The 24,525-nt window shown below is 53.5% G+C and overlaps 8 protein-coding genes across 8 annotated transcripts; 4 read left to right on the top strand and 4 right to left on the bottom strand.

Moving 5' to 3' along the window:
* Positions 1-539: 539 nt before the first annotated feature.
* Positions 540-3,683, top strand: M406DRAFT_346923 (DUF221-domain-containing protein; the record flags this gene model as incomplete). The annotated part of the gene is made up of 5 exons (XM_040922234.1): positions 540-647; positions 740-891; positions 989-2,190; positions 2,255-2,733; positions 2,846-3,683. The coding sequence occupies 5 exons, from the start codon at positions 540-542 to the stop codon at positions 3,575-3,577; spliced, it is 2,673 nt and encodes an 890-aa protein (XP_040776157.1). The 3' UTR covers positions 3,578-3,683.
* On the bottom strand, positions 3,636-5,137 carry M406DRAFT_278964 (family 105 glycoside hydrolase; the record flags this gene model as incomplete). Its single annotated transcript, XM_040918366.1, has 3 exons — positions 3,636-3,956; positions 4,023-4,121; positions 4,176-5,137. The coding sequence occupies 3 exons, from the start codon at positions 5,135-5,137 to the stop codon at positions 3,854-3,856; spliced, it is 1,164 nt and encodes a 387-aa protein (XP_040776156.1). The 3' UTR covers positions 3,636-3,853.
* A 1,186-nt stretch (positions 5,138-6,323) lies between these two features.
* M406DRAFT_278960 (MFS general substrate transporter) lies at positions 6,324-8,529 on the top strand. The gene is made up of 5 exons (XM_040918365.1): positions 6,324-6,870; positions 6,971-7,352; positions 7,438-7,775; positions 7,890-8,101; positions 8,212-8,529. The coding sequence occupies exons 1-5, from the start codon at positions 6,434-6,436 to the stop codon at positions 8,451-8,453; spliced, it is 1,611 nt and encodes a 536-aa protein (XP_040776155.1). The 5' UTR covers positions 6,324-6,433; the 3' UTR covers positions 8,454-8,529.
* Positions 8,530-8,620: 91 nt separating this feature from the next.
* M406DRAFT_352117 (uncharacterized protein) lies at positions 8,621-10,927 on the bottom strand. The gene is made up of 5 exons (XM_040922667.1): positions 10,686-10,927; positions 9,875-10,615; positions 9,655-9,762; positions 9,511-9,566; positions 8,621-9,350 (listed from the first exon to the last, which is right to left on the bottom strand). Exons 1-5 carry the CDS (start codon positions 10,817-10,819, stop codon positions 8,677-8,679), a joined length of 1,713 nt encoding a protein of 570 aa, XP_040776154.1. The 5' UTR covers positions 10,820-10,927; the 3' UTR covers positions 8,621-8,676.
* Positions 10,928-12,237: 1,310 nt separating this feature from the next.
* M406DRAFT_346920 (family 3 glycoside hydrolase) lies at positions 12,238-15,290 on the top strand (the record flags this gene model as incomplete). The annotated part of the gene is made up of 2 exons (XM_040922233.1): positions 12,238-12,390; positions 12,460-15,290. The coding sequence occupies 2 exons, from the start codon at positions 12,238-12,240 to the stop codon at positions 15,160-15,162; spliced, it is 2,856 nt and encodes a 951-aa protein (XP_040776153.1). The 3' UTR covers positions 15,163-15,290.
* M406DRAFT_331500 (acyl-CoA N-acyltransferase) lies at positions 15,283-15,971 on the bottom strand (the record flags this gene model as incomplete). Its single annotated transcript, XM_040920638.1, has 2 exons — positions 15,283-15,532; positions 15,685-15,971. 2 exons carry the CDS (start codon positions 15,969-15,971, stop codon positions 15,283-15,285), a joined length of 537 nt encoding a protein of 178 aa, XP_040776152.1.
* Positions 15,972-16,847: 876 nt separating this feature from the next.
* Positions 16,848-20,590, top strand: M406DRAFT_346918 (Na+/solute symporter; the record flags this gene model as incomplete). Its single annotated transcript, XM_040922232.1, has 12 exons — positions 16,848-17,341; positions 17,433-17,571; positions 17,661-17,980; positions 18,065-18,343; positions 18,426-18,528; positions 18,605-18,832; positions 18,919-19,141; positions 19,242-19,615; positions 19,732-19,760; positions 19,846-19,890; positions 19,960-20,082; positions 20,571-20,590. The coding sequence occupies exons 1-12, from the start codon at positions 17,269-17,271 to the stop codon at positions 20,588-20,590; spliced, it is 1,956 nt and encodes a 651-aa protein (XP_040776151.1). The 5' UTR covers positions 16,848-17,268.
* Positions 20,591-20,679: 89 nt separating this feature from the next.
* On the bottom strand, positions 20,680-22,455 carry M406DRAFT_346917 (citrate synthase; the record flags this gene model as incomplete). Its single annotated transcript, XM_040922231.1, has 3 exons — positions 20,680-21,315; positions 21,382-22,251; positions 22,397-22,455. The coding sequence occupies 3 exons, from the start codon at positions 22,453-22,455 to the stop codon at positions 20,820-20,822; spliced, it is 1,425 nt and encodes a 474-aa protein (XP_040776150.1). The 3' UTR covers positions 20,680-20,819.
* Between the last annotated feature and the right edge of the window lie 2,070 nt (positions 22,456-24,525).

Genomic DNA, 24,525 nt, shown 5'->3' with positions numbered 1-24,525 from the left:
CCGACGAGGAGGACAGGTTGTGGTGACCAGGTGTTGCTTCTTCAGTCTGCTGGTTTTGGAAGAATGGAAAGGTGTTTTCCTTGTCTCGATATTTTCTTTCCTTTACAAAGAAGGATTTAAGGATTTCGGATTTGACAAAAACTAGGCGCAAGCATATAGATAGATCTGCAATCAAGCTTCAGAGCTCGTTTTTTTGAAATGTTTTCGGAAGGATCACACAGACAGTTTAAGCTCTAGATAAAGGAGGGTGGCCCTTCTATCTTTTTGAAGTGACGTTGGCAGGGTTAGGGTCTGGTGCAGTGGCTTGTCTGTACTGTAGTGCAGTGGCTGGGGTAGGCGCAATCCTGATTCCTGGCAAGTATGAACAAGTCCAGGCTGCAACGTCACTTTTTGTCGTCTCTGCTGCTCCTGCTGCCTCTCCATCCATTCTCACTCGCACTTCCCACTTTGTGTGTATTTCCCCTTCCACACTCCATAGTCAGTGGCATGCATCAATTTTTCGACTCCAGCCTTGTTTAGCGACTCCACCGCTATTGATCATGGATCAGCAGCCCTTTCTGCTTCCTGCCGCCGGCGGCTGGAAGGCTGACCATGTTGGCTCTCTGATGTCGATGTCGTCTTTGAAGAACGACACAGCCAGCAAAGACGTAAGTGTCCCGAGAGATCGTTGATGAATATTTTCAAATATAGCATCACGCATTGTAAACAACATGTCAAAGACTGATGGTGTGCTTTCCAGTCAGAAACGTCAGCCTCTCTTCCTGCCATTTTGGCTGCCCTAGTGCCATCCTTGACAAGTGCTGTCCTGCTCTTGCTGGTTTTTGTGATTATCAAAAGGCCATTCCGCAGAATCTACTCGCCAAGGACCTACATTGATGTGATACCTGAAAAGTAAGTCCATGTGTGCCGTCTTGGGGGGGGGGGGGGGCAATAGGTATGTCCTTCGGTAGCGCCATGCTGACTGTGTGTCTTTTTGTGTGTGCATCAGAGACCGGACACCAATTTCCAGCCTGAAACGCTTCGAATGGTTGAGGACCATTAGGCAGCTGGATGACAAATTTGTGCTTGAGCATTCCACCCTTGATGCCTACCTGTATCTCCGGTTTCTGAGGACCACCATCTTCACGTGTTTTGTCGGCGTCTGCATTACTTGGCCAATCTTATTTCCCGTCAACGCCACGGGTGGTGGCGATGCTTCCCAGCTAGACAGGCTGGGTCTCGGCAATGTGCATGATAAGAATCGACTCTACGCACATGCCGTGGTCGCCTGGCTGTACTTTGGTTTTGTCATGTTTGTGATCGCCAGAGAGCGCATCTGGCTGATCGGACTCCGCCAAGCCTGGTACCTGTCCCGGGCCAATGCGTCTCGTCTCTCCTCGCGTACAGTTCTCCACCTCGATCCTCCCAAGGGTGCTTCATCAGATGTCGATGCACAGTCTACGTTCGGCGATGAAGCGAGGTCTCAGTGGGTCATCACCAAGACGAAGACTCTTGATGATGCTGTGACATCCCGAGATGACAAAGTAGCGAAGCTGGAGTATGCAGAGGTCTCATTTGTCAGACATGCTACCAAGAAGACCACGGATTCGGGGAAGGCTGCTTCTTCCACGGACGATGAGCCTCCGCCAGAGGTTGATGTGGAAACCGCCCGTCCACGCGAGAGGACTTATTACATCGCCGGGGCCGCATCCGATCTGATCGATCATCTGCGAGGTGGTGTCAAGGAGGCAGTCCAAAAAGTCAATGAAAAAAGAGAAACATACACAAGCCAAGGGGCACAGGGTCACACTCGCTGTGCCGTCTTTGTGGAGTACACTGATCAGTCAGCCGCCCAAAGGGCATACCGTGGGGAGTCCAAGCTCCGGCTTCCCGTTCCGCCCAACCTTACTATCCAGTCTAGACTCATTGGCGTCGCTCCGAGTGAGGTTATCTGGACTAATCTGGCCATACCTCAAGCCGAACGCCTGTCGAAAAAGTCAGTTGCCAACATTTTCATTGCGCTCTTGATCATCTTTTGGTCCATCCCGACCGCTATCGTGGGCACGATCTCGAATGTCAATTACCTCGCCAGCTTCGAACTGCTTGGCTGGATCAAGGATCTTCCCGAACCCGTGCTAGGCCTTTTGACTGGGTTTCTCCCCCCCTTTCTCACAAGTCTGCTCGCGTCGTACGTACCGAACATCATGAGGAGTAAGTAGTATTCGACTGGCCCAGGCCGCTTCTTCTATGTCCAACTAACGGGTCCCTGGTGTAGAAATTGCCAAAGCATCTGGGGAGCCAACAACTGTCTCTGCTGAGCTCCAAGTCCAGGCGTGGTATTATGCCTTCCAGATCATACAGGTTTTCCTAGTGACTGCCCTGAGTTCTTCAGCTACTGCATTCATCCCAAAGATCATCAACGAGCCGCATCACATACCCCAGCTGCTCGCCGACAACATTCCCAAGTCGTCCAACTTTTACCTCACGTACTTTATCCTACAAGGGCTCGCATCCTCGACTAAGAACATTATGAACTGGTCAGACCTCTTCGAGTATGTCTTGTTCGAGATGTTCATCTACAAAACCCCACGAGATAAATATCAGCAGTACACCAGTCTCAAGGGCATCGGCTGGGGTAAAGTTTACCCCAAGTTCACCAACTTTATCATCATCGCCCTGGTGTATAGCTGCATCTCACCTCTCGTCCTCGGCTTTGCGACCGTAGGGCTCTTTTTGTTCTACTGCAGCTACAAGGTACGTTGGTCCCGAGCGTGCAGAATGATTGTTAGATTTCCGCGGTAATAGCTCGAGAAGGAATGAAGGAACATTTCGATATCGCCAAATACTAACATCCATATGCCCATAGTACAACCTTCTTTTTGTGATCCAGCCCAAGATCGAATCCAAAGGCAAGTGTTATACACGTGCACTGCAGCAAATTCTTGCAGGAGTGTATATCGGCGAGTTGTGTCTCATCGGGCTCTTCGGGCTTCGTAAGGCAACAGGACCTTCGATCATAACCTTGATTCTTTTCTTTGGAACAATTGCATACAACGTCCTCACCAACCGCTATCTCAACCCCCTGGAAGACCATTTCCCCGACAACTTGATTTCCGAGGATGCAGGCGAAAGAGATCCCCAACAAGAGCCTCTCTTGGCAGCCGTAGAGGAGGGAAGGGCCCAAGAGGAGGCCGAATTACACGATAGCTCCCGCATTCAGCAGCTTGGACGTGAGGTCCACATACCTCACAAGGTTTTGGATCCTGTGGCCCGGTTCTTTGAACCACATGTCTATGCATCCCAGAAGGCTATGAGGGCGTTCTTGCGCCACACAGCTGCCGAGACTGACCCACCACCGCAATATACGGATGATCAAATCCAGGGGGCATACAAGAAGCCGAGCCTGAAGTCGAGCACGCCCATTGTCTGGCTACCAAAGGATCAATATGGTCTCAGCAGAAAGGAGATTGATTCTCTGGCTGCGGATGGCATTGAGGCTACTGACGAGGGAGCTTGGGTCGACAGTAAAGGGAAGGTGGATTTTGACAGACGGAACTTGCGCTCCTTGCCTGTCTGGAAACAGGCGCCTGCATTTTAAGAGACTCGCGATGCTTTCGGTACTGAGAATACTCGCATGGGGTTCTGTCGTGTACCGTAGGTTCAATGTTGTGTTCGTTCTCTCTTTGAATCTATATGGTGTCTATCATTCTCAAGAAGATGCCATCCTGATTAAATTTCTATGTCCTTCGGCCGTGGTCTAAAGTTCCTCAGTCATCCTGCACCCAGATCCTCCTCCCTCCTCCTTTTATAGGATTTTTGTGCAAGTCGCCGTGCTCCTCTCAGCTCGCGTTTCAATGCTAAAGTAGTGGAGAATCTACAGATACCGCCGAAGAAATTCAACCAATGCCATGATGGCCATAGCTTGTCCATACGGCATGCTTGTAACAGGGATGTCTTTATAATGCTGGAGGGTGTTTCTGCAGAGCATTTTAGTTCAGGGCTAGTTTCGTCAGGGAGGGTACATGCGTGTGCTCATCACTTACCCCATTGCTGTGCCGAAGGATGTCTTCAACAGCTCGCCGCTCTCGTCCACATTCTGCAGAATCCCCTCGATGGCTTTTAACGCCACCTCATCGTACGAGCTCTGCTTCGAGCCCCCAAGCCTCTGCCCGTCGGAAGCCTCAGCCGGAGAGAACGAGGCCGAGGGGTCCAGATAGCGCTTCCGCCGCCCCTTGAGGAGCCCAAAGGCAAACCCCGCCGTGGCACTCGCCTCGAGATACGAGCCCTCGCTCTCGGGAACATCCAGGAGTGTCCGCCAGAGACCCGAGGAATCCTGGAGCGAGGACAGGGCGGAGCACTGGGCCTCCAGGACGTTGCGCAGGTGTATGCCGATGGGGTCAGCCGTGACATCGAGATCGAGGAGCTCGAGAAACTCGGGGATGACGATGGTAAGCCAGCTATTGCCTCTGGCCCACCTCGCCTCGGCAAAATTGTGGCCCTGTGCAGCAGCAGCAGCAGCCTCACTACTTCCTGGCTTGTAAAACTCCCAGCCATGGTAGAACAAGCCTGTCTTGGGGTCGAAGAGGTACTGCAGGTGCAGGAGGAACTGCCTCTTGGCCTCGGCCACATAGTGCGGCCTGCCCAGGACCAGCCCGATCTTGGCGAGGGGCAAGACAGTCATCATGAGGGTGTCGTCCCACAGCTGCTGGTCATGGAGCGAAACGTAGGTGACGTGCTGCATGCCGCCGAAGCGGGTGCGCTCGAGGTCCCGGTACGCCCACTCGGCCCAGCTGTCGAGCCAGGGCAGGTAGGTCGAGTTCCCAGTGCGCTCGTAGACGTAGGCGAGGGTCAGGAACACAGCCATCGTGTTGATGTTCTTGGTGGTGCCCCCCGCCGCGAACCGGGCTGCGAACCAGGACTCGATGATCTCGAGGTAGGCGGCGTCGCCTGTGAGCTCGTAGTACTGCCATAGCCCGTAGAGACCCACGCCGTGTGTCCATTCCCAATCATTCCAGCCTTTTGTGTCGATGACACGGCCGTCTTCGAGCCTGAGGAGAAATTTCCCTGTCTTGTCATTGATGCTGACCATGCCGTCGATCAGGAGGCGGATCTTGGCGTGGACGTCCTGGGACTTGATCCCTTGTATTTCTGCCGGCATGTTGGAATGATTTGATAGGTGGACTGATCTCAGATACTGTACTGTACGAGAAGCAAGGACGACAACGAAGGACGACAGGAATCTGGATAGGCATTGAAGCAACCGACACACTCACACTCACAGGCACTGTCTTCCTCCTCAAGAACGAAACTTTAGAATTAACATTCCCACACCTGGATCTCACAGCACGGATGGAGCAGTAAAACATCAACCGAATGCTGGACTATTTCGGACCGAAACTACGCCGAGTTCAAGACCCCGGGCCGGGAGCAAGATTTCAAACATTCCAAAGACCCCTCCCTTCTCCCCTGAAATGGCCCCAGATTTCTGTTCCTCGTTGAGAGATGGAGAACGTCTTCCCCAGATTTGGTCTAAAAGTCTCCACAACGGTTTGCTTCCCCTCTGGTTGTGAGAGTCAGCCGAACAGGTTTCCCTGCGGGGTTGCTGGGGATAGTGGGTCAGCGTCTCCAGCTGGGCTGTGATGTGGGTACGGGGTTGTGGAGGAGAGGGTTGTTGGGACGAGAACATCAGGTGAGCGTCTTGAACAGTAGAAAGGTTTGAAAAATTGACTTTTCATATGCAATGAATCTGTAGAGACGGAGTGTTGGCTGGTTCGTTGGAAATATCGATCTCGAAACACGACCTTTATTCGATGCATTACAAGGCAGGCTGTAAGTCCTGGAGGCCAATATAGAGAGAGAGATGGCATCGTGTGTGCATTTTCTTAGAGGGTTCAATTCTCTGCTGATAACTCAGCACGAACATAGTTTGAATAAAATTATTGCCGAGGCTCTCTCTCTCTCTCTCTCTCTCTCGCAACGTAGGATGCCATGTCCATTTCCACCACAGTAGTTGATCCTTCACAAGGTCTGACCGCCCCAATGAGCCCCCCTTGAACCATTTCGTATCTCCGCACCAGTTTTTGCCATTGGTTATGACTTGTCGCCCAAAGAAGCCATCCGGCCCGGGTCAGACTCTCTCGAGCCCAGCGGCGTATTTACCAGGTTGTTGAGCTCAATGGAATACCCTTGCACGTGCGGAATAATGCCTAAATTCGGTTTCTGGGGATTCTATGTAGTGTTCTGCTCTTGTTGGTTTATAAGACTTTCAATTAAGAAGTAGACTCGCCATCTCTCGCTCTATTGTGCAGATTCCTTCCACCGTCCCACTTAGTACTTTACTCCCCCTCCTCGTGTGCTCATAGTCTTCTTTTGGCGCAGTAAATAAGCCTTTATTTACTTGTGCGTATATGCAGCACAGAGTGAGCCAAGATACCGTCAGGCCCCTTCAACAACAATGACGACCCCAGGCTCTACTGAAGGCGTCGATGCGCCGGCCAAGCAGGGCGTCACGAGCCAGCAGCAAGGCCCCAACGACGATGGCATCGACAAGGCCGAGAGAGTCCTGTCGGCACACGAGATCGAGTTCACCAAAAGCCACCAGGACTATGACAAGGTCGACAAGGAGCTCGCACAGTACGTGTCGGCGGCGCGCATCGAGATCTCACCCGAGAAGAACGTCGAGTTGCGGCGCAAGATCGACAGGCGCATTCTGGTCGTCATGGTCTGCACGTATTTTCTACAGGCCATCGACAAGGGCACGCTTAGCTTTGCCTCCATCATGGGCATCGTCGACGACACGGGTCTAGTAGGGCAGGAATACTCGTGGCTTACGACTTGTATTTATATTACTATCCTCATCGTCGAATACCCTCAGAACTGGATCATTGCGAGGTAAGTAATGCAAAAAAAATATGTCTGCCGTTCCGGCTTGAAGGAATCTTCTTTCCAACAATAAGCAAGAGCTATGCTAATCCTTCCATTCAAACTGAAGGGTTCCCATCGGTAAATATCTCAGCTTCTGCATCGTCGGCTGGGGCACCGTCCTCGCATGTACTGCCGCCTGCACCAACTTCGCCGGCCTGGTCACGGTGCGCACCCTGCTTGGTCTCTTCGAGTCCGCCTGCCAGCCCTCCTTCGTCCTCCTGTCGTCCATCTGGTACCGGCGGGACGAACAGGCCGCGAGGGTCATCTACTGGTACATGATGAACGGTATGCAGCAGATCGTTGGGGGGCTGCTGGCCTACTGCTTCACCCTCATCACCACAGGCCCGCTCAAGTCCTGGCAGTGGATTTTTCTCGTTTATGGGATCATCTCCATTTTCTTTGGGCTTTTCGTTGGCTGGTGGATGCCCGATAGTCCTATGCGAGCCAAGGTATGTTTTCATAAACTGCTTATGGGAGAGGGAAAAAAGGAAAAAGGAATAATGGAAATGAGACAATGCTGACTGGATATAAAAGTGCTTCTCCGAGGAAGATAAACACCTCATGATCGAGCGGGTCCGAGACAACCAGACGGGCGTGCAGAACAGAGTTTTCAAGAAGGACCAGCTCATCGAGGGACTCCGCGATCCTCAGATTTGGGGCTACGCCATCATCGCCCTCTGCACCACGCTGCCCACGTCTGGCCTGGGCTCGTTCGAGAATATCATCATAGAGAGCCTTGGATTCACCACACTGCAGACACAGCTGCTGGCCATGGTTCTGGGGGCCTATATCATTATTGTCCTCCTCTCATCTCTGTGGCTGGTCAAGAAGACGCACCAGAACCTGCTTGTCATGCTGGCCTTTATCATACCGTCAGTCAAGTGCAAACTCTGAATTTCTTTTTGGCCTTTCTTCCTTCATTCTTTTTTTTATTCTCCCACTACCATCTTTGTGGCACCACAAGCTGACATGCTCCCAACTTGAAGCTCCTTCATCGGCACCATCTGTCTCATGACCGTTCCTCTCGACACGCGATCCCAACATGTTGGCCTGCTGATCAGCTACTACATCACATTCTCCTTCTGGAGCGCGCAGACATTAAGCCTGTCCATGATCTCAAGAAACGTCGCCGGCCAGACAAAGAAGTCAGTCGCCATTTCGATCAACTTTATCATCTGGGCTACTGGCAATGCTATCGGTACGATTGTTATTCTTCATATTGTCTTGAAATTCCCCTGTCTCGTAGAAAGCGCAATGTCCAAGCCATGCAAGTTAGACTGACAACTGACATTTACCACGAAACCACAGGTCCCCAGGTCTTCCTGAGCTGGGACGCGCCGCGCTACTTTACTGCTTTTGCTACCCATCTCGGCTGTTACTCGCTGCTTGTCATTGATATATTGGCGCTGCGGTGGTACTTGACGTGGCAGAACAAGAAACGTGATCAGCTGGCTGCGCAAGGTGTGCGGGAGGCGCATGATGAATCGTATTTGCATGCCTTTGAGGATTATACGGATAAAGAGAACCCTAACTTCAGGTATGTCTATTAGGGGAACTCAAAGTAGATGTAGAGGTGATGAGTTGAATTTATCCTAGGCTTGTGCCGTTGGAATTTGTCAATATTGCAAACGGTGTATTGTGCCTTGAATATCGTGTGATTATCGAGTGAACCTTACACTTCCACAATCATGAAACTCACACGTAGAGAAGGAGAGAACGAATTCTACGTAGGCTTCGATTACACGAAGGATATCAAATTAGGGTACCCATTGCTCAAACAAGACTGATAACGAATATGGCAGTCTCAAGGCCATCCAGTCCCGCAGCAATTCCCACAGTCCCGTTCCCAACCTGCCAAGTCGAGTTACCCCAGACATTCCCAGAGACACCCGACGCACTGATGCCAGAGGGAAGGCTCACCGTGACCGAGCCCGTCACAGCGTAATAATTCAGATTAGCCACAGAGACCAAAGCCTTGCCGCCCGACTCATCCACCCAGAGAGCAGCATCAATGTTGGCCCCGCCCACGACCACCAAGTCCTGCGTCCTCGGCGTGCCGATGAGAAATTTGGTCACTGCGGTGTTGTTGAATAGCGCAGCCAGGTCGCTAGTGATGGCAGACAGCTCCGAGGACGTGGGGAAATCCCAGTTGACCACCGCCTTGGCCCCGTGGTTGACGGCCAGCAGGGTCATGACCTCCAGCTCCGGGGCGGTGGGGTACCTCGTCCAGAAGGTCTCGTTGCCAAAGGCCTGCGGGGCGAACCATTGGGTCTTGGCCCAGCCAATGAGGCTGTCGCGGCGGCGGAACTCGTCGAGCCGGTGCGAGATGTCAGAGAAGACGGTGGTGCCTGTTCCGCAGTCGTCACAGCCGCAGCAGCCGTAAGTGGCGTTGCAGACTGTGTCGTAGACTGTTGAGTAGGTGAGGTTTGTTGAGATGGGATACACATCTGTGTGGTTGTCTCGATCAGAATTTTTATTCTCAGGAACATGGGTGAGGTCCTCATAGCCTCAATTCTCCATAATGTAGTATGATATTGGAATAGAGATGAGAGATGTAGATTGTCAAGGCCAAGTAGACAATAGAAGCTGGTTAAGAGACGGGCGTACCTGGGGTGATGATGTCCGCTCCCGCCGCATAGTCCTCGTAGTAGAAATCATAACAGCTGGAGTGTAAATAATGTAGGTCAGCATACGCAAAGAGTTGGAAACGTAGCAATAATAACCAAGTTGGATAGGATAAAAATAACTGACTTGAGAGCTAGACTGATAGGATGGTAAGGATCGAGGCTCTTAATAACATTGTAGGCTATGCCGGTCGAGTTAAGAGGGTTGCCTTTGCCGTCGGGCTCATCAGACTGACTAAAGACTCGTGTGTGAGTTGGATATTTCCAGAGAAGAGGGGAACAGCAAGAAGCTTGCCACAGGAGAATACACATCATGCCATGGGGGGGGGGGGGAGGGGAGGACTCACTACCAGGACAGGATACTTGGATGTGTACGCAACGTCGACACTTGCTCGATCATGGAGGTGAGATTGTCCGGCGTCCAGAGGACATCGTACTGCAGCCAGATGCCCAGCTCTGCCGCCCGGTCGAGATAGGGCTGGAACTGGTCCCACGGAAAGGGTTCATCCTGAAGGGTTCCCGTGGGCACGATATGGATCATGTTGTACGTGGAAGAGAAGTCGTTCAGGGTGCTCACGTTGGCGTCCCAGTACAGACTCCACTGCACATAGTACGTGTAAGGGTAGATGTCGACCCACGAGCTGTTCTTGCCCCTCTGCGCCTGGGTGCCGCCGTAGAGGTTGTCCAGCCTGGCCACGCTCCCGTACGAGTCTGGGTAAGGGAGGTAGGAAAGATTGGTGCTCGTCTGGTAGGCCGTTGTTGACGAGTTGGCCAGTGTTGTGGCCTGGATCTCGAGGCTGTAGGGATCCATCCTCGGGGTGAGGAGAGAGAGGTCGACGGCGACCTCGTTGTCGACGGATCCAGCGTCCAGGACTGCCGAGCCGAGAGACACACCGTCGGAGGAGATGGTCACCTGCAGCTGCTGCCCGTCCGCGCCATACTGCGAAGCCGTCTCGGCGTCTACGAGGAGGGCAGCAGTGGCGTCCGTATCAAGATAGATGCTCATGCGAGGCTTGGCCTTGAGCCTGAGCGAGGAGCTGTTGGTCTCTGGGTCGACGAACCAGCCACCAGGGTTGAAAGATGCATTCCTAATTTGCGAAATATCAATATTGAAAACTTATTACTGAACGTATATTGAAGACGACAAGTGTCACGTACTCTGGTCGGTAGGCCTTGCCACACCATATGTCAACGCCCGCAGGGTTGTTGAACTGGGCAGTGACGTCGTCAGCGCGAGATGCGAGGAGGAGCAGCTCCAGGAGGAGGGCCGTCCATGTCGAAAGTGACCGCATGGTTTACGTTCAAGATGGTGTTTCAAGCAAACGACAGCTGAAGTCTGACGAGGCTAAGCCCATAAGCCTCTTGCATGACAATCTATGAGAGACTGGCTGCAGACAAAAAGAGACGAGTCTTCTTATTGTGCTGCATGTCCAATATCGAGCCGCGTACGCATTCAAGAACGTTCATGGCCGCCGGGTAATAGAAATGAAAGGGTAGCATGTCAACGTTACATTGAAGCCTGCCATATGGGTTTGGCAATTTCACCGCTTCGTGGATTCATAGTAGCGAAAGATAGATAACATAGTGACATGAAGTAGTAGCAGGCAGGGCAGACGAGCCGACCCCCTTGGCTTTCCCCATCTATAGCCGCGTTGCACCGAGTGGCGTTGTATCGAGCCATGAGTCCGGCAATCTGCCTTCCCCACTCTTGGGAAGTCCAAAGTTACGTTCACTCACAAGCTGAAGGGGTATCAATAGTAACATGCGAACACAAATGGAAGGGAGGCAGGAACACAACGAGAAAGGAAAGACATGAAATGGAAGAATGGGAGGGTTCGTTAGAAGATGAAAGAGGAGGATGGAGGAAAAGGACAAGAAGAAGAGGTACCACGAGAATATTACGTCAATAGGGTGGTTTTCTCATGATAGTGCACAAGACATGCATCCAGGCACTTGCTCTTCTATGCTTTTTTGTTTTCCTTTTCCTTTTTTTTCTTTCAAGGGAAGAAGAAAGAAGAGAAATGGGGGGAAATAATCAAAAGTAGGAAGAAAGTGCCGAGGATGTTTGTATTGACCAGTCTGGCAGACAAGAGAACGAACAACTCTACGGGTCAACAAGTACAGTATTTACATCGAACGGTCTGAAATGTCCCGAACTCGAGGACGTTAAAATCGGGTGGCGGACTGATTGGGCCCCCAAGGACCCTGAACAAGCCCTGAAGCCAATGTAGATCAGCCACTGTACCTGCCAAGCCTGCGTCGTTGTTGTACCTGGCCTACTGCACTGCACTCTGCTACAGTCCTACCACGGTACATGGGGTAAGTAGTGCTGCAGTGTCAGCGGGTAACGCAGCCGATGAACCGCCATAGCCTCTAACTCGTCCGTGCATGGGAAAGCCAAGCAACGCACAACTCAAATCCCGTTTCAAGCTCGGATCATCGAAACACTGGACCAGATGACAATGCATTAAAAGCCAGCAGAGGCCAAGATGCTGCTGGTGACTTGGTCATCTTCCTGCTACGATGTGATTCCTCCACAGACCTGACTTTTACTGTGCTGTCTCCTCCGCCTCTGGAGACATCAATAAAGCAACAAACCATAACCACCGACCCCATCTAGAAGAACGAGTACGACTATCTGCCGTCGAGAGGCCACGGCAGGACGTACCTGGCGCAGCAGCTTAGGTATTCCCTACTGCTCGCCCCCGCGATGATGGACGAGAGCAAGGAGGGGCTGCTCAGCCCTTCCCAGCGTTACCACCAATCATCCGTCGACCCCGAAGCACGCCGTTCCCTCTCCTCTGACGACGGCTCTGATCTCGATGCCACCGACTTCCTGACCACCGACCCTCTTGCTGGTCGTGTTGACCACGAGCGCAAGCCTGCCTTCCTCAGCGGCCATAGGACGAGAATCAGCCTCGCCACCCTGCAGCGTCCTTTTCGAAACCGCTCGCGATGCTGCATCATCACCTGCGCAGCCGTGCTCATAATATGGCTGGTCCTCGGGGCTGGAGGGGCGACTATCTATACCAAGTTCCAGGCGGCGCCCGCTTACGGGCAGTCCCCACCGTGGTACCCGACGCCCAACGGCGGTAGTGCCTCTGGTTGGGCCGAGAGCTACAGGAAGGCCGCTGCCATGGTGCAGAACATGACCCTGGCCGAGAAGGTGAACGTGACCACGGGCACGGGTTGGATGATGGGCCTTGCAGTCGGGACCAACGGGCCTGCCGTGCACGTCGGTTTCCCACAGCTGCAGCTCCAGGATGGACCTCTCGGCCTGCGCTTCGCTGACAACGCCTCGGCCTTCCCCGCAGGCGTGACAGTCGGCGCCACCTGGAATAAGGAGCTGATGTACTCTCGTGGCAAGGCACACGGGAACGAGGCCCGCGGCAAGGGCATCAACGTCCTCCTCGGGCCCTGTGTCGGTCCCCTAGGACGCATGCCAGCTGGAGGTCGGAACTGGGAGGGCTTTGGATCCGACCCATACCTCCAGGGAATCGCGGCAGCCGAGACGATCAAGGGCATTCAGTCCGAGGGCGTGATGGCCACCATCAAGCACTTTGTGGGGAATGAGCAGGAGCACTTCCGACAGCCCTGGGAATGGGCCTTGCCCAACGCCATCTCATCCAACATTGATGACCGAACGCTACATGAGCTCTACGCCTGGCCTTTCGGCGACTCTGTCAGGGCAGGTGTTGCGTCGGTCATGTGCTCGTACAACCAGGTCAACAACTCGTATGTCTGCCAGAACTCGAAGCTTCTCAACGGCATCTTGAAGGACGAGCTCGGCTTCCAGGGCTTCATCATGTCAGACTGGGGCGCACAGCAATCAGGTGTGGCCAGTGCCCTCGCCGGCCTCGATATGACCATGCCGGGCGATGGAGCGCGCTTCTCAGACGGCCTGTCCTATTGGGGACCCGAGCTGACGCGGTCCGTCATGAATGGATCTGTGCCCCTGGAGCGCCTGAACGATATGGTGTCCCGAATTGTTGCTGCGTGGTATCAGCTCGGTCAAGACGACAAGACCAAGTTTGATGGCCAAGGGCCCAATTTCTCCTCGTGGACAAACGATCGCTTCGGCACCATGGCCCCTGGGTCCGAGACACCGCAGGAGTCTGTGGAGGTGAACAAGTTCGTCAACGTACAGGGTGACCACAAGGACATCGCTCGTGCTGTTGCAAGGGAAGGCATTGTTCTGCTCAAGAACAAGGACCTGCTTCCGATTGACCGTATGGGGTTCACCGACGCCAAGAAGAAAAGCAAGAAGCGAGACCTCCGTGAGAGACACATGGGCAAGCTCAAGATTGGCATCTTTGGCGAGGATGCTGGGCCAGGAAAGGGTCCCAACGTATGCATGGACCGAGCATGCAATGATGGGACTTTAGGGTCTGGATGGGGCAGCGGTGCTGTTGAGTTTCCGTATCTCGTGCCTCCTGTCCTGCCTCTGCGGGAAGGGTTCAACATGTCCAAGGTCCAATGGTCTGAGTATCTCACCAACAACCCGTCTTTCGACTCCGACCCGAGCATCCTCGACCAGGATGTGTGCATTGTCTTTGGCAACGCAGATGCTGGAGAGGGCTACGTACGGTGGTCAGATGTGGCCGGAGACCGACCGGATCTTTCGCTGCAGAAGGGCGCTGATGACCTAATCGTTAAGGTTGCTGAAGGCTGTGGCGGTGGCACTGGCGAGGTCCTCGTTGTAATTCATGCCGTCGGTCCGGTCGTGATGGAGAAGTGGGTGGATCTGCCCAACGTAAAGGCTGTCCTTCTCGCCAACCTCCCCGGCCAGGAGAGCGGCAACGCTCTTGCAGACATCATCTTTGGTGATGAGAGCCCGTCTGGTCATCTGCCTTACACGATTGGCAAGTCTCTCGACGACTACGGTGCGGGCGGCCAGATCATGTACCTACCCAACGGTGTCGTCCCACAACAGGACTTCAGTGAAGGGCTCTACATTGATTATCGCTATTTTGACAAGAAGGACATTGCGCCACGTTTCGAATTCGGCTTCGGCCTGAGCTACACAACCTTTGACTTCTCCGATCTGCAAATCACCCAGATCAAGGACAAGACCGCTCTTCCCGCAGCCCGGCCGCAGCCTGGGGCCACACCCCCAAAATACAGCGACGAGCTGCCTGACGCGAGCGAGGCACTCTGGCCTGCCGACATCAGGAAGCTCGACAAGTATATCTACCCCTATGTAGATACCGTCGAAGAACTCGTCGCAGATCCTTACCCTTATCCCGATGGGTACAAAACGAAGCATGCGCTGTCCCCTGCAGGAGGCGACGAAGGAGGCAACCCGGACTTGTGGGAGACGTACGTGTCCGTTCATGTGAACGTGACCAACACGGGCGCCAAAGCCGGCAAGGCAGTGGCACAGCTCTACCTGTCTTACCCTAGCCCACAGGACGGGAAGAAGGCAGTCGATTTCCCTGTGAGGGTGCTCCGCGGCTTCGAGAAGGTGCACCTCGAGCAGAAGGAGGTCAGGACAGTCGAATTCAACCTCACACGACGAGATCTGAGCTACTGGGACGCGGAGAGGCAGAACTGGGTGCTGGTCACCACCGGACAATACACATTTACGGTAGGCCAGAGTTCGAGAGACCCGAAGGCCACTTCTGGGAAGTGGTGAGGTAGATGGGAGCTTTTGTTTTCTTTGGTGAATATTATAATCTTGGATGCCGGTTTCTTTTGTGCAAACCAACTAAGTACTGCTCATCGTCATGATCATGATTATCATCAATTCCTATCATCATCCCCTGTGAAAGTTGTCCTTGGCGGTCTCAAAATAATGTGACATCTCCGTGCCCGAGTTGTCGTAGCCGCACTTGGCGTAGAAGGGCTCGTTTTGCGGCCCACAGTTGAGTATGTTCTTGTAGCACCCAACACTCTTGCCCACAGAGTCGATAGCCTGAATCATCTTCAGACCGAGGCCCTTGCCCTGGTGTTCCTTGGCGATGGCAATCTCCTCTACATGGCCAACCAGTCCGCGATTGTGGATGCTACAAACGGAGGAAAGAAAAAAAGAAGAGAAATAGTATGTGAGCTGGCTGCTGGCACGAATATGGACCCCCTCAACCCCCTTCAGCAGCATAACAATAGTCGATTCCCAAGGGGAGAGGTGGGAGGTTGTGTGAAGTGTGTGTGTACTTACAATTTCCTCTCGACGACCAACGAGCCGGTCCCGACGATGCGGTCCTGGTATTCGATGACGAGCAGGTAGTACGTGGCCGCAGCCCTCTCCATCTCGGTATAGCGCTCGTCCCATTCGGCCTCGGTGAGGGGGCCGACCCAGGTGAGGACCTCGAGGCAGTCCAGGTAGCCCTTTTGAAAATCTTGTCTCTGGATTGGGCGGATGGTGAAGCCTTGAGGGAGGGTGGCTCCGATTTCGGGAGAGATGAGGGTTGGGGAGAAGAGAGGGGATTCGGGTTGCTGGGACATGGTTTTTTGTTTGGTTTTGTTGATCAATTGATTAAGTTAGGTTAAAGAGTGTGTAGAGAGAGGTTTGAAGCTGAGAGATTGGTTTTACTCCAGTTGTTTTGATGGATGGAAGGGAGGGTGGATGGTGAGAGTCGAGTTCGTGATGTGCTCTTCTGCCCCCCCCCCCCCCCCTTCAAGATTTATGTAATAAGAAAAGGTGAGTGTCTGCTATGCTACGTAGTACTGATCGTGGCAGACGGAACCTTGCTTAGTGTGCCGGCACTGCTTAGACCTGACGCTATCTTGAGTACTTGCCAACCTTATTCTCCTCGTTTCTTCTTTCCGCTCCCACCAGAGCACGTGAATCTACTGTCGTATGGATTTAATAACATGAAGAAAAAGAAGAACAATAGAGTACTATGTAAGTGCTAAATACTGTAACTAATTACTGTAGTGAATTTCACAAGCAACGATAAGCTTTATGCATTGTAATAATGATTCACAGAAAATACTACTTTATCTCGGCCAAGGAAAAAGAACCATCCTCCTCCACTCAAGGTATCACTAGGCGTGGGGGCCCCTAAGTCGCAGGCTAAACAAGCCCTGAACCCAAAAAGAGTGCGAGATCGTCCCGGCACCCCTCCTGGCAAGGAGCTACTATAGTACTATTATGGCGCCCGTTATCTTTTTCTCTTTTTCTTTCTTCCACCCAGGACACTATGCTGACGCGAAGGGGGGGCTTGATATCAACGGAGATCCGACATTTTGATTTGCTGCAGCCCGTCTGTCCATTAGATCATCTTTTGCTTCGTCTTATCTCTTGCCTACATAGTATTATCCCCCCCCTCCCATGGTTCTGTGCACATGTCAGGGTTATGGTTCGTTCGCTATGTACGTAGCTCATTGGCTTTTTTAAATTAGGAAGCCCGCATTCTGTCTGCATACTTGAAAGCTTCAGAGTCCGAGCTGTCAGCTGGTGATGAGGAATTAATGTGTGTGCGTGCAATATTGTTGTTGTTGCCGTCGTCATTGTGACAGACAGCTTTATAATACCTTGTGCTACTGTGACTTTTCTTTGACACGGGCTGTGTGGCATTCTTAAAAGGGTCAGGACCATACGCAAGCCGCATCTCTTGATCACCCAAGTTTGCTCCTACCTTGAGTATATACCTGAGGCTTACGAGGAGGAGATTTCAGAGCTTACGAACGCGGAGGAGAGAGTGTGAGGCAAACCAACTTGGTCATCGTCCATCACCATCATTCATCCTCTCAAACCCACCACGGTCCCGTCCATCATCACCTCCACCTCACAGCCAAGATGGTGCACGTAGCATTGGACCCAGCCTATGGCTATGGCATTGTCTTAGGACTGGGGGCTCTTTTTGCCTTGGGTATGTTCCCCTCTACAAACCCAATATTTTCTGGGAGTATGTGTGTGTATGTGTGTGAGAACCTGGCTCTGACATGGGGTGGATGGGCTAGGTATGATCCTCGTCACCTTCGTCCTGCGAAGGTACAACAGCGAGCTGCAGACATCCGAGATGTTCAACACAGCCGGCCGTACGGTCAAGTCAGGCCTCGTCGGGAGTGCCGTGGTCTCCTCCTGGACCTGGGCAGCGACGTAAGTATCTAATGAGAAAACACACACATGAGAAGTGACCAGTACAGTGATACTAATTCGTCTCTGTGAACCCTCCCTCCCCCACGCAGTCTTCTCCAGTCCACCGGTGTCTGTTACCGATACGGCGTCTCTGGCCCCTTCTGGTACGCCTCGGGCGCCACGGTGCAGATTCTCCTGTTCGCGACGCTGGCCATCGAGCTCAAGCGGAGGGCGCCCAACGCCCACACCTTCCTCGAGGTCATCAAGGCGCGGTTCGGCACCCTGCCTCATCTCGTCTTCATGGTCTTTGGCCTCGTGACCAATATCCTTGTGTCCCTCATGTTGATTGTCGGTGGGTCTGCGACTGTCAACGCCTTGACGGGCATGAATGAGATTGCTGCCATTTATCTGTTGCCAGTGGGTGTCGTGGGTAAGTCGGTTTCACTTGATATGGTTTAAACCCGTTCTATCTATTTTTGTCGCCTGGATGCTAACCATTGCACGTAATCCATAGCTTATACCATGGTCGGTGGTCTCAAGGCGACCATCTTGACGGACTGGATCCACACATTCATCCTCTTGATCATCATCATTATCTTTTCCCTGACGGCCTACGCGTCCTCGGATGTCCTGGGATCCCCTGGCGCTGTCTATGACCTCCTGGTCACAGCCGCACTCAAGCATCCCGTCGATGGCAACAAGGACGGCAGCTACTTGACCATGCGCTCCAAGGAGGGAGCCATCTTCTTTGTTATTAACATTGTTGGAAACTTTGGCACCGTGTTCCTGGATAGTAAGTAAAGAGGGTGAGAAGGAGAAGGGGAAGAAAAAAGATTATGACTATATGCTGACCAACGAAATTCTCATAATAATAGATGGATACTACAATAAGGCTATTGCAGCATCGCCAGTACATGCCCTCCCAGGTTACATCCTCGGTGGTCTGTCGTGGTTTGCCATCCCATGGCTAACAGCTACGTAAGTAAGATGGAATTTTGCCAGACCCGATACGGCCAAAGAGTTGTATCCTTTGCTGACACAAGCGATGTGACAGGACAATGGGCTTGTCTGCACTGGCTCTCGAGTCGAACCCGCGATTCCCAACCTATCCAGACCGCATGTCCGACGCTGATGTGTCTGCTGGCCTCGTTCTTCCCTATGCTGCCGTTGCTCTTCTCGGCAAAGGCGGCGCCATCGCGACTCTGCTCATCATCTTCATGGCCGTCACCTCGGCTACCTCTTCGGAACTGATTGCTGTCTCGTCCATCTTCACTTATGATCTGTCTGTTGCCTCTTGTTCACCCTTCTTACTTCTTGGTTTTCCTCTAAGACGTCCTACTGACACGTGACTCTGTATTCTGATAAAAGGTACCGTACATATTTCAAGCCGGATGCGTCGGGCAACCGTCTGATCTGGATGAGCCATTGCATTGTCGTCGGCTACGCTGTCTTCATAGCCAGCTTCTCGGTCGGCCTGTTCTATGCAGGTATCTCGATGGGCTACCTCTACCTCATGATGGGCGTCATTATCTCATCGGCTGTACTCCCTGCTACGCTGACCCTTACCTGGGCTGGTCTCAACAAGTGGGCTGTAAGTTTGAAAGCCCTTTCCAAAAACCGGAGTGTTGTTCCTAGAATATAAATGATGTGTGTATCTAACTTCCTGTGCTCACACATCCATCTCTGTCTAGGCCGCCCTCTCCCCCATCTTCGGCCTGGCCTTCGCCCTGATCGCCTGGCTCGTCACCGCCAAGAAGACGTGCGGCAGCCTCGACGTGACCTGCACCGGCTCCAACGACCCCATGCTGGCCGGGAACGTCGTCGCCCTGCTCTCCCCCCTGGTCCTCATCCCCATCTTCACGCTCCTCTTCGGCCTCGACCACTACGACTGGAAGTCCATGATGAGCATCCGCCAGGGCGACGACCACGAGCTGGCGGCCGCTGCGGACCTGGACCTGGAGGAGGTCAACAGCGGGCATGCGCAGGCTCCTGATGACTTTGAGGCGGAGCAGAAGAAGCTGCTGCGGGCGGGAAGGATCAGCAAGACCATGACGGTGGTTATGACGTGAGTTTGCGCCGTCGTCTTCTTTGCTTTTGAGGCCCATCTCAACTTTCATTGATCCTCTCTTTCTTTCCTTCCTTTGTTGGATAAGTCTGATTCTGATATTCTTATTACTACAGCCTTGCTTTCCTGGTGCTCTGGCCTATGCGTAAGTGGTTATCCTTCTGTGGTCTACTTGCGAACAAGTAACCAAGGAATTCTTGACTAACGGGACAATGAATCCCAAATAACAGCAATGTATGGCAGCGGATACATCTTCAGCAAGAAATTCTTCACTGGTGAGCCAAATCTCCTTCGTTCGTGACAAATGCCTCCCTCCACCCACTTGTTAACAACACACGACACAGGCTGGGTCGTCGTCGGCATCATCTGGATCTTCTGCTCCCTGTTCGCAGTCGGCCTGTTCCCCGTGTTCGAGGGGCGTAAGACCCTCGTCAACACCGCAAAGCTGATCTACCTCGACGTGACCGGTAAGAGACACCCTGGGAAGAACCGGAATATGCACATTGAGGGTGAGGCTGGGGAGACGGAGGAGGAGGGGGGACAGGAGCATGATAGGCAGGTACATGAGGTCAAGAAGGCTGGCGAGGATGAGATGATTTCGGGTGAGAAGTAAGAAAAGGCTTGCTGGGTGGAGCCAGCGAGACAGAACAAAAGAAAGAGGTGGGGGAGGGAGGGGGATAGAAGCTGGGAGATGGAGAAGAATGGGAGACCGCATCATGGATGCCATGGTCCATCGAGGGGGAAAAAAAGCCCCTGCAGTGAAAGTTGAGGATGTATATCAGTACGACTCGCGATGAAGACGACGTTGAGGGATATGGGATGTCTGAATAAGTAGCAGCCTTGCAATTGTGTAGCAAGTCGTCGAGCACTGGTTGACAGATTTGCCTCAAAATTTCCAGTCTGGTCTGATGTTAACACCCCTACTTAATATGAATGAACTACAATCATTGTGTAGAGGTTCAAGTCTACAAATAAGACCTCTATTGTGAAAAACAAGAGACCAGACGGAGCGAGTCAGTGAGGCGAGCGAAAGGGTGGGCCCCAAAGCAATCTGTTGGACCATCAATGTTAAAATTTCTCCCAAGACAACAATGCTTCTATCTATCCTGCAATCAAATAAAAATAACCTTTTCTTCAAAGCCATTCATCGTCTTAGGTCTTAATTTCATCATTCCCCTCCTTCTGGTGTCAGGCAAGTGGTGCCTCAGGAACTCCCGACCTGGTCCAGAATGCCCTGCAGGTTAATGCTCTTGGGCCGCTCAATGGGCAGACCCAGAGCCCGATCCCAGATCAGCTGTGCAAGAGGACCCAGGCCTCTCGACACGCCAAAGGTGGCAGTGTAGTAGAGGGTCTCCGTGAAGCCGTAGTGGTGGAAGAGGACACCACTGCTGGAGTCGACGTTCGGGTACGGGTTCTTTGTCTTGCCGTGCTCCTTGAGCACCTCAGGGGCGATCTCGCTGTTCTTCTTGACGAGCTGGAACACAGGGTCTTGGGCGATTTCGGGCCGTGTAGCGGCGTAGTCCATGAGGGCCTCGAACCGCGGATCGGGTTTTCGAAGAACCGCGTGGCCGTAGCCGGGCACGACACGACCGGAATTGAGGGTGGACCAGAGGTAATCGTGAACATCCTGATCGCTGTAGGAGGAGGGTATGGCATCCTTCATCTGGATGATCCAGCGCAGCACTTCTTGTGCCGCAAGGCTTGAGAAAAGAGACCACCTGTTCAGCATGGAACCTGAAAAGAAGCAGAAGCAGCAGCAGACTTACCCATGAAGAGGACCTGCAAGACCCTGCAAGCCGGCGCTGTAGCTCAGGAAGGGATCGCTCAGGGCACTTCCCACGAGATGGGTTGTGTGGGCCGAGACGTTGCCGCCCTCATGGTCGCCGTGCAGGGCAAGGTACAGGCGCAATAGGTCCTGGAAGTTCTCGTTTTCCTTGCCGCCTTTGCCCAGCATGGCAGCGAAGTTATAAGACCAGTCCTGCTCGAGGTCAACCTCGGCAGGGAGGGCACCGCCGCCCCTGTACGAGTTCTGGTAGATCTTGGCGGCGATGGTGGGCAGCTTGGCGAGCAGGCTGATGGAGTCGTCAAAGGTGGGCTCCCAGTAGTCGGCCTTGTTAAGACCCTTCTCGTAGGCCTTGGCGAACTTGGAGGTATAGTTGAGGGCGGCGACGGCGATGGCGAACTGCGTCATGGGGTGCAGATCCTTGGGGAAGTCGTCGAGCATTTTGCCGACAAAGGCGGGCAGCTGTGCCTGCTCTGCAAGCTGGCGGGATAGGACGCGGACCTGGGCCGTGGAGGGGACCTGGCCGGTCAGGAGAAGCCAGAACATGGCCTCGGGCAGCATCTCGGTGCCCGTCTTGCCCTTGGGCAGCTCCTGCTGGCAGTCCTTGATGGTGCGGCCGTGGAAGCGGATGCCCTCATTGGGATCCAAGACGGAGCCCTCCCAGACCATGGCCTTGAGGCCACGCATGCCACCAAGGGCATTCTCGACCTTGACCTCGCTGAGGACGGCAGAGCTGCGGGCCTTGACCTTTTTGAGGAGTTCCCTCTTGGCCGGGATGATCTCTTTGAGGGTGGCCTTGAGGTCTGGTTCGGAGGAGGAAGAGTATGCTCTTGTGAACGAGGCGGCCGCGAGCCTAGCCGTGGCTGATCGAGAAGACGGACGGACTTTCAGGAGCTGTACGTTGGTGAAAGCGAGGGCCTATTGTCAGCAGGCTGGTCAAGTGCGAGTGCTAAACCTGATGATAGCCATGGTCTATGGATGAGTGGCCGGATGTTCACTTTACCTCTGCCCTCAAAGAGCCAATGGCTCTGGTGGAGCCATATAACCTGGTGGCCATGATGTTTGTACTATCTGTTGATTACCTCTCCCGTAAATCTGGTCGTCGTTTCTCTCTGCGACTCTGCAAGTCTCAATTGTAGGGAATGATCCCGATCAGACCTTCTCGGGAATCGTAGACAAAAGAGGGGCTCAGCAGCGGAGAATGAGGTAACGTCGACACGATCCGGAGAGGTGTGGGATAAGAAGGACAGGAAGAAGGAGGGGTGGTGGTAATGATGGTGGATGATTGTATGTACAGTAGATCCACCTTGGGAACAAAAGTATCCTCGGGCCAGCTATTGTGTGGTGATGAGCCCTGTGGCCTGTGATTCTATACAGTCTACGGTGCCACTCGTGAATAAGTATACACCATTACCGATCAACCGAGGGAACCCGTTCAGTGTAACTACAGCTTGAGTACCATGGCACTCTCTATCTGCCAGGGGGTAGCCTGTCTTACCCCGCACCATGAACTGAACCACCACTCCACGACCCCCAACTCCCACCCCAAACGCCCCTCAATCCCCCTTGGCCCGGGTGCCCTCTAGAGGCCCTTGAGCCCGGTACCGAATCGGCGACAGTGGTAGCTTTGGCCTTGAGTGGGCATCCGTTGGGGTTTCCCTCGGCTCTCTGCGGCCTGTCGCCTCTAAGCAATTACTCTCCAGCTTTACAATCTCAAGTCTCATGTCCCAGATCACATCCACTTCTAATAAATACTACATTGCAAACAAAGACCCCATCCTAACGTTATTTTGAACGAGAAGCAAACGATTATATCTGAGCCTGAATTTGTACACATACACAAAAGATGTTGCGGAGGATACCGGCATCGCTGTCGGTCCCATGGTCCGTACGTGGCAGGGCACATTCGAGGCTGTTAATACCAACTTCCACACCGAGATGCCAGGCGCCTTCACTGCTGCTGCCTGTCCGTCAGCTCTCCACTACACCGACTCACAGAATGCCCTCGTCTTCTACTCTTCCTGGGGACACGCCTCCACTGGCTGCCTCTTTACCCTCCGACTCCTTCCAGCTCCTACCGGAGTCGAGTAAATCAGGCTCATATGAAGACACGCTATATGAACAGCAGATCAAGGATGTCGAGGCGTGGTGGGCCACTCCGAGATATGCTGGCATCAAGAGGCCCTACACCGCCGCAGACATCGTCTCCAAGAGGGGCTCTCTCCAGCAGTCCTATCCCAGCTCTGTCATGGCGAGGAAGCTGTGGAATCTGATCCAGGAGAGGTTGAGCAAGGGCGAGCCTCTACACACAAGTATGAGCCTCCTCTTCCTTTTCCCTTCCAACCTCCATGTTCCTCCGCTGTAGTTGCTGACCGCAGCTCTTCCTTCCTGGCAGTGGGCGCCATCGATCCCGTCCAGATGACCCAGCAGGCACCCCATCAGGAAGTTCTCTACCTCTCCGGCTGGGCCTGCTCGTCCACCCTAACTCCCACCAACGAGGTCTCCCCAGACTTTGGCGACTATCCTTACAATACCGTCCCCAACCAGGTCCAGCGCATGTTCAAGGCGCAGTCCATGCACGATCGCAAACAGTGGGACCTGCGCAGAAAGCTTTCCCCCGCCGACCGTGCTAAGACACCCTACGTCGACTATTTCAGACCCATCGTGGCCGACGGCGACACTGGCCACGGCGGACTGACCGCCGTCCTCAAGCTGGCCAAGCTCTTCGCGGAGAACGGCGCAGCTGCCGTCCACTTCGAGGACCAGCTGCACGGAGGCAAGAAGTGTGGCCATCTGGCTGGCAAGGTCCTCGTCCCCGTCGGCGAGCACATCAACCGCCTGGTCGCCGCCCGCTTCCAGTGGGACCTCATGGGCGTCGAGACCCTCGTCATCGCCCGCACCGACTCGGAAAGCGGCAGGCTGCTGAGCAGCTCCATCGACGTGCGCGACCACGAGTTTATCCTGGGCGTCACAGATCCCGACATCAAGCCCCTCGCCGAGACGCTGCAGGAGATGGAAAAGCGAGGGGCCTCGGGCCCCGAGATAGACGCTTTCGAGGCGGCGTGGGTCAAGCAGACGAAGCTGGTGACGTTTGACGAGGCCGCGCTGGCCCATCTGCAGGCCGAGG

The sequence above is a fragment of the Cryphonectria parasitica genome, assembly GCF_011745365.1.
Source record: "Cryphonectria parasitica EP155 unplaced genomic scaffold M406scaffold_5, whole genome shotgun sequence".
Lineage (NCBI taxonomy): Eukaryota > Fungi > Ascomycota > Sordariomycetes > Diaporthales > Cryphonectriaceae > Cryphonectria > Cryphonectria parasitica.
This window is presented reverse-complemented; position numbering and strand designations above follow the sequence as displayed.

Excerpts from the sequence above, each read along its gene's own strand:
- M406DRAFT_278960 (XM_040918365.1), top strand. The coding sequence starts at position 6,434 with ATGACGACCCCAGGCTCTACTGAAGGCGTCGATGCGCCGGCCAAGCAG. Across the intron at positions 6,871-6,970 it reads CAGAACTGGATCATTGCGAG|GGTTCCCATCGGTAAATATC; the intron begins GTAAGTAATGCA and ends TTCAAACTGAAG. Across the intron at positions 7,776-7,889 it reads ATGCTGGCCTTTATCATACC|CTCCTTCATCGGCACCATCT; the intron begins GTCAGTCAAGTG and ends CCCAACTTGAAG.
- M406DRAFT_352117 (XM_040922667.1), bottom strand. The coding sequence starts at position 10,819 with ATGCGGTCACTTTCGACATGGACGGCCCTCCTCCTGGAGCTGCTCCTC. Across the intron at positions 9,763-9,874 it reads CCAAGTATCCTGTCCTGGTA|TCAGTCTGATGAGCCCGACG; the intron begins GTGAGTCCTCCC and ends ACGAGTCTTTAG. Across the intron at positions 9,351-9,510 it reads AGCGGACATCATCACCCCAG|ATGTGTATCCCATCTCAACA; the intron begins GTACGCCCGTCT and ends ACAACCACACAG.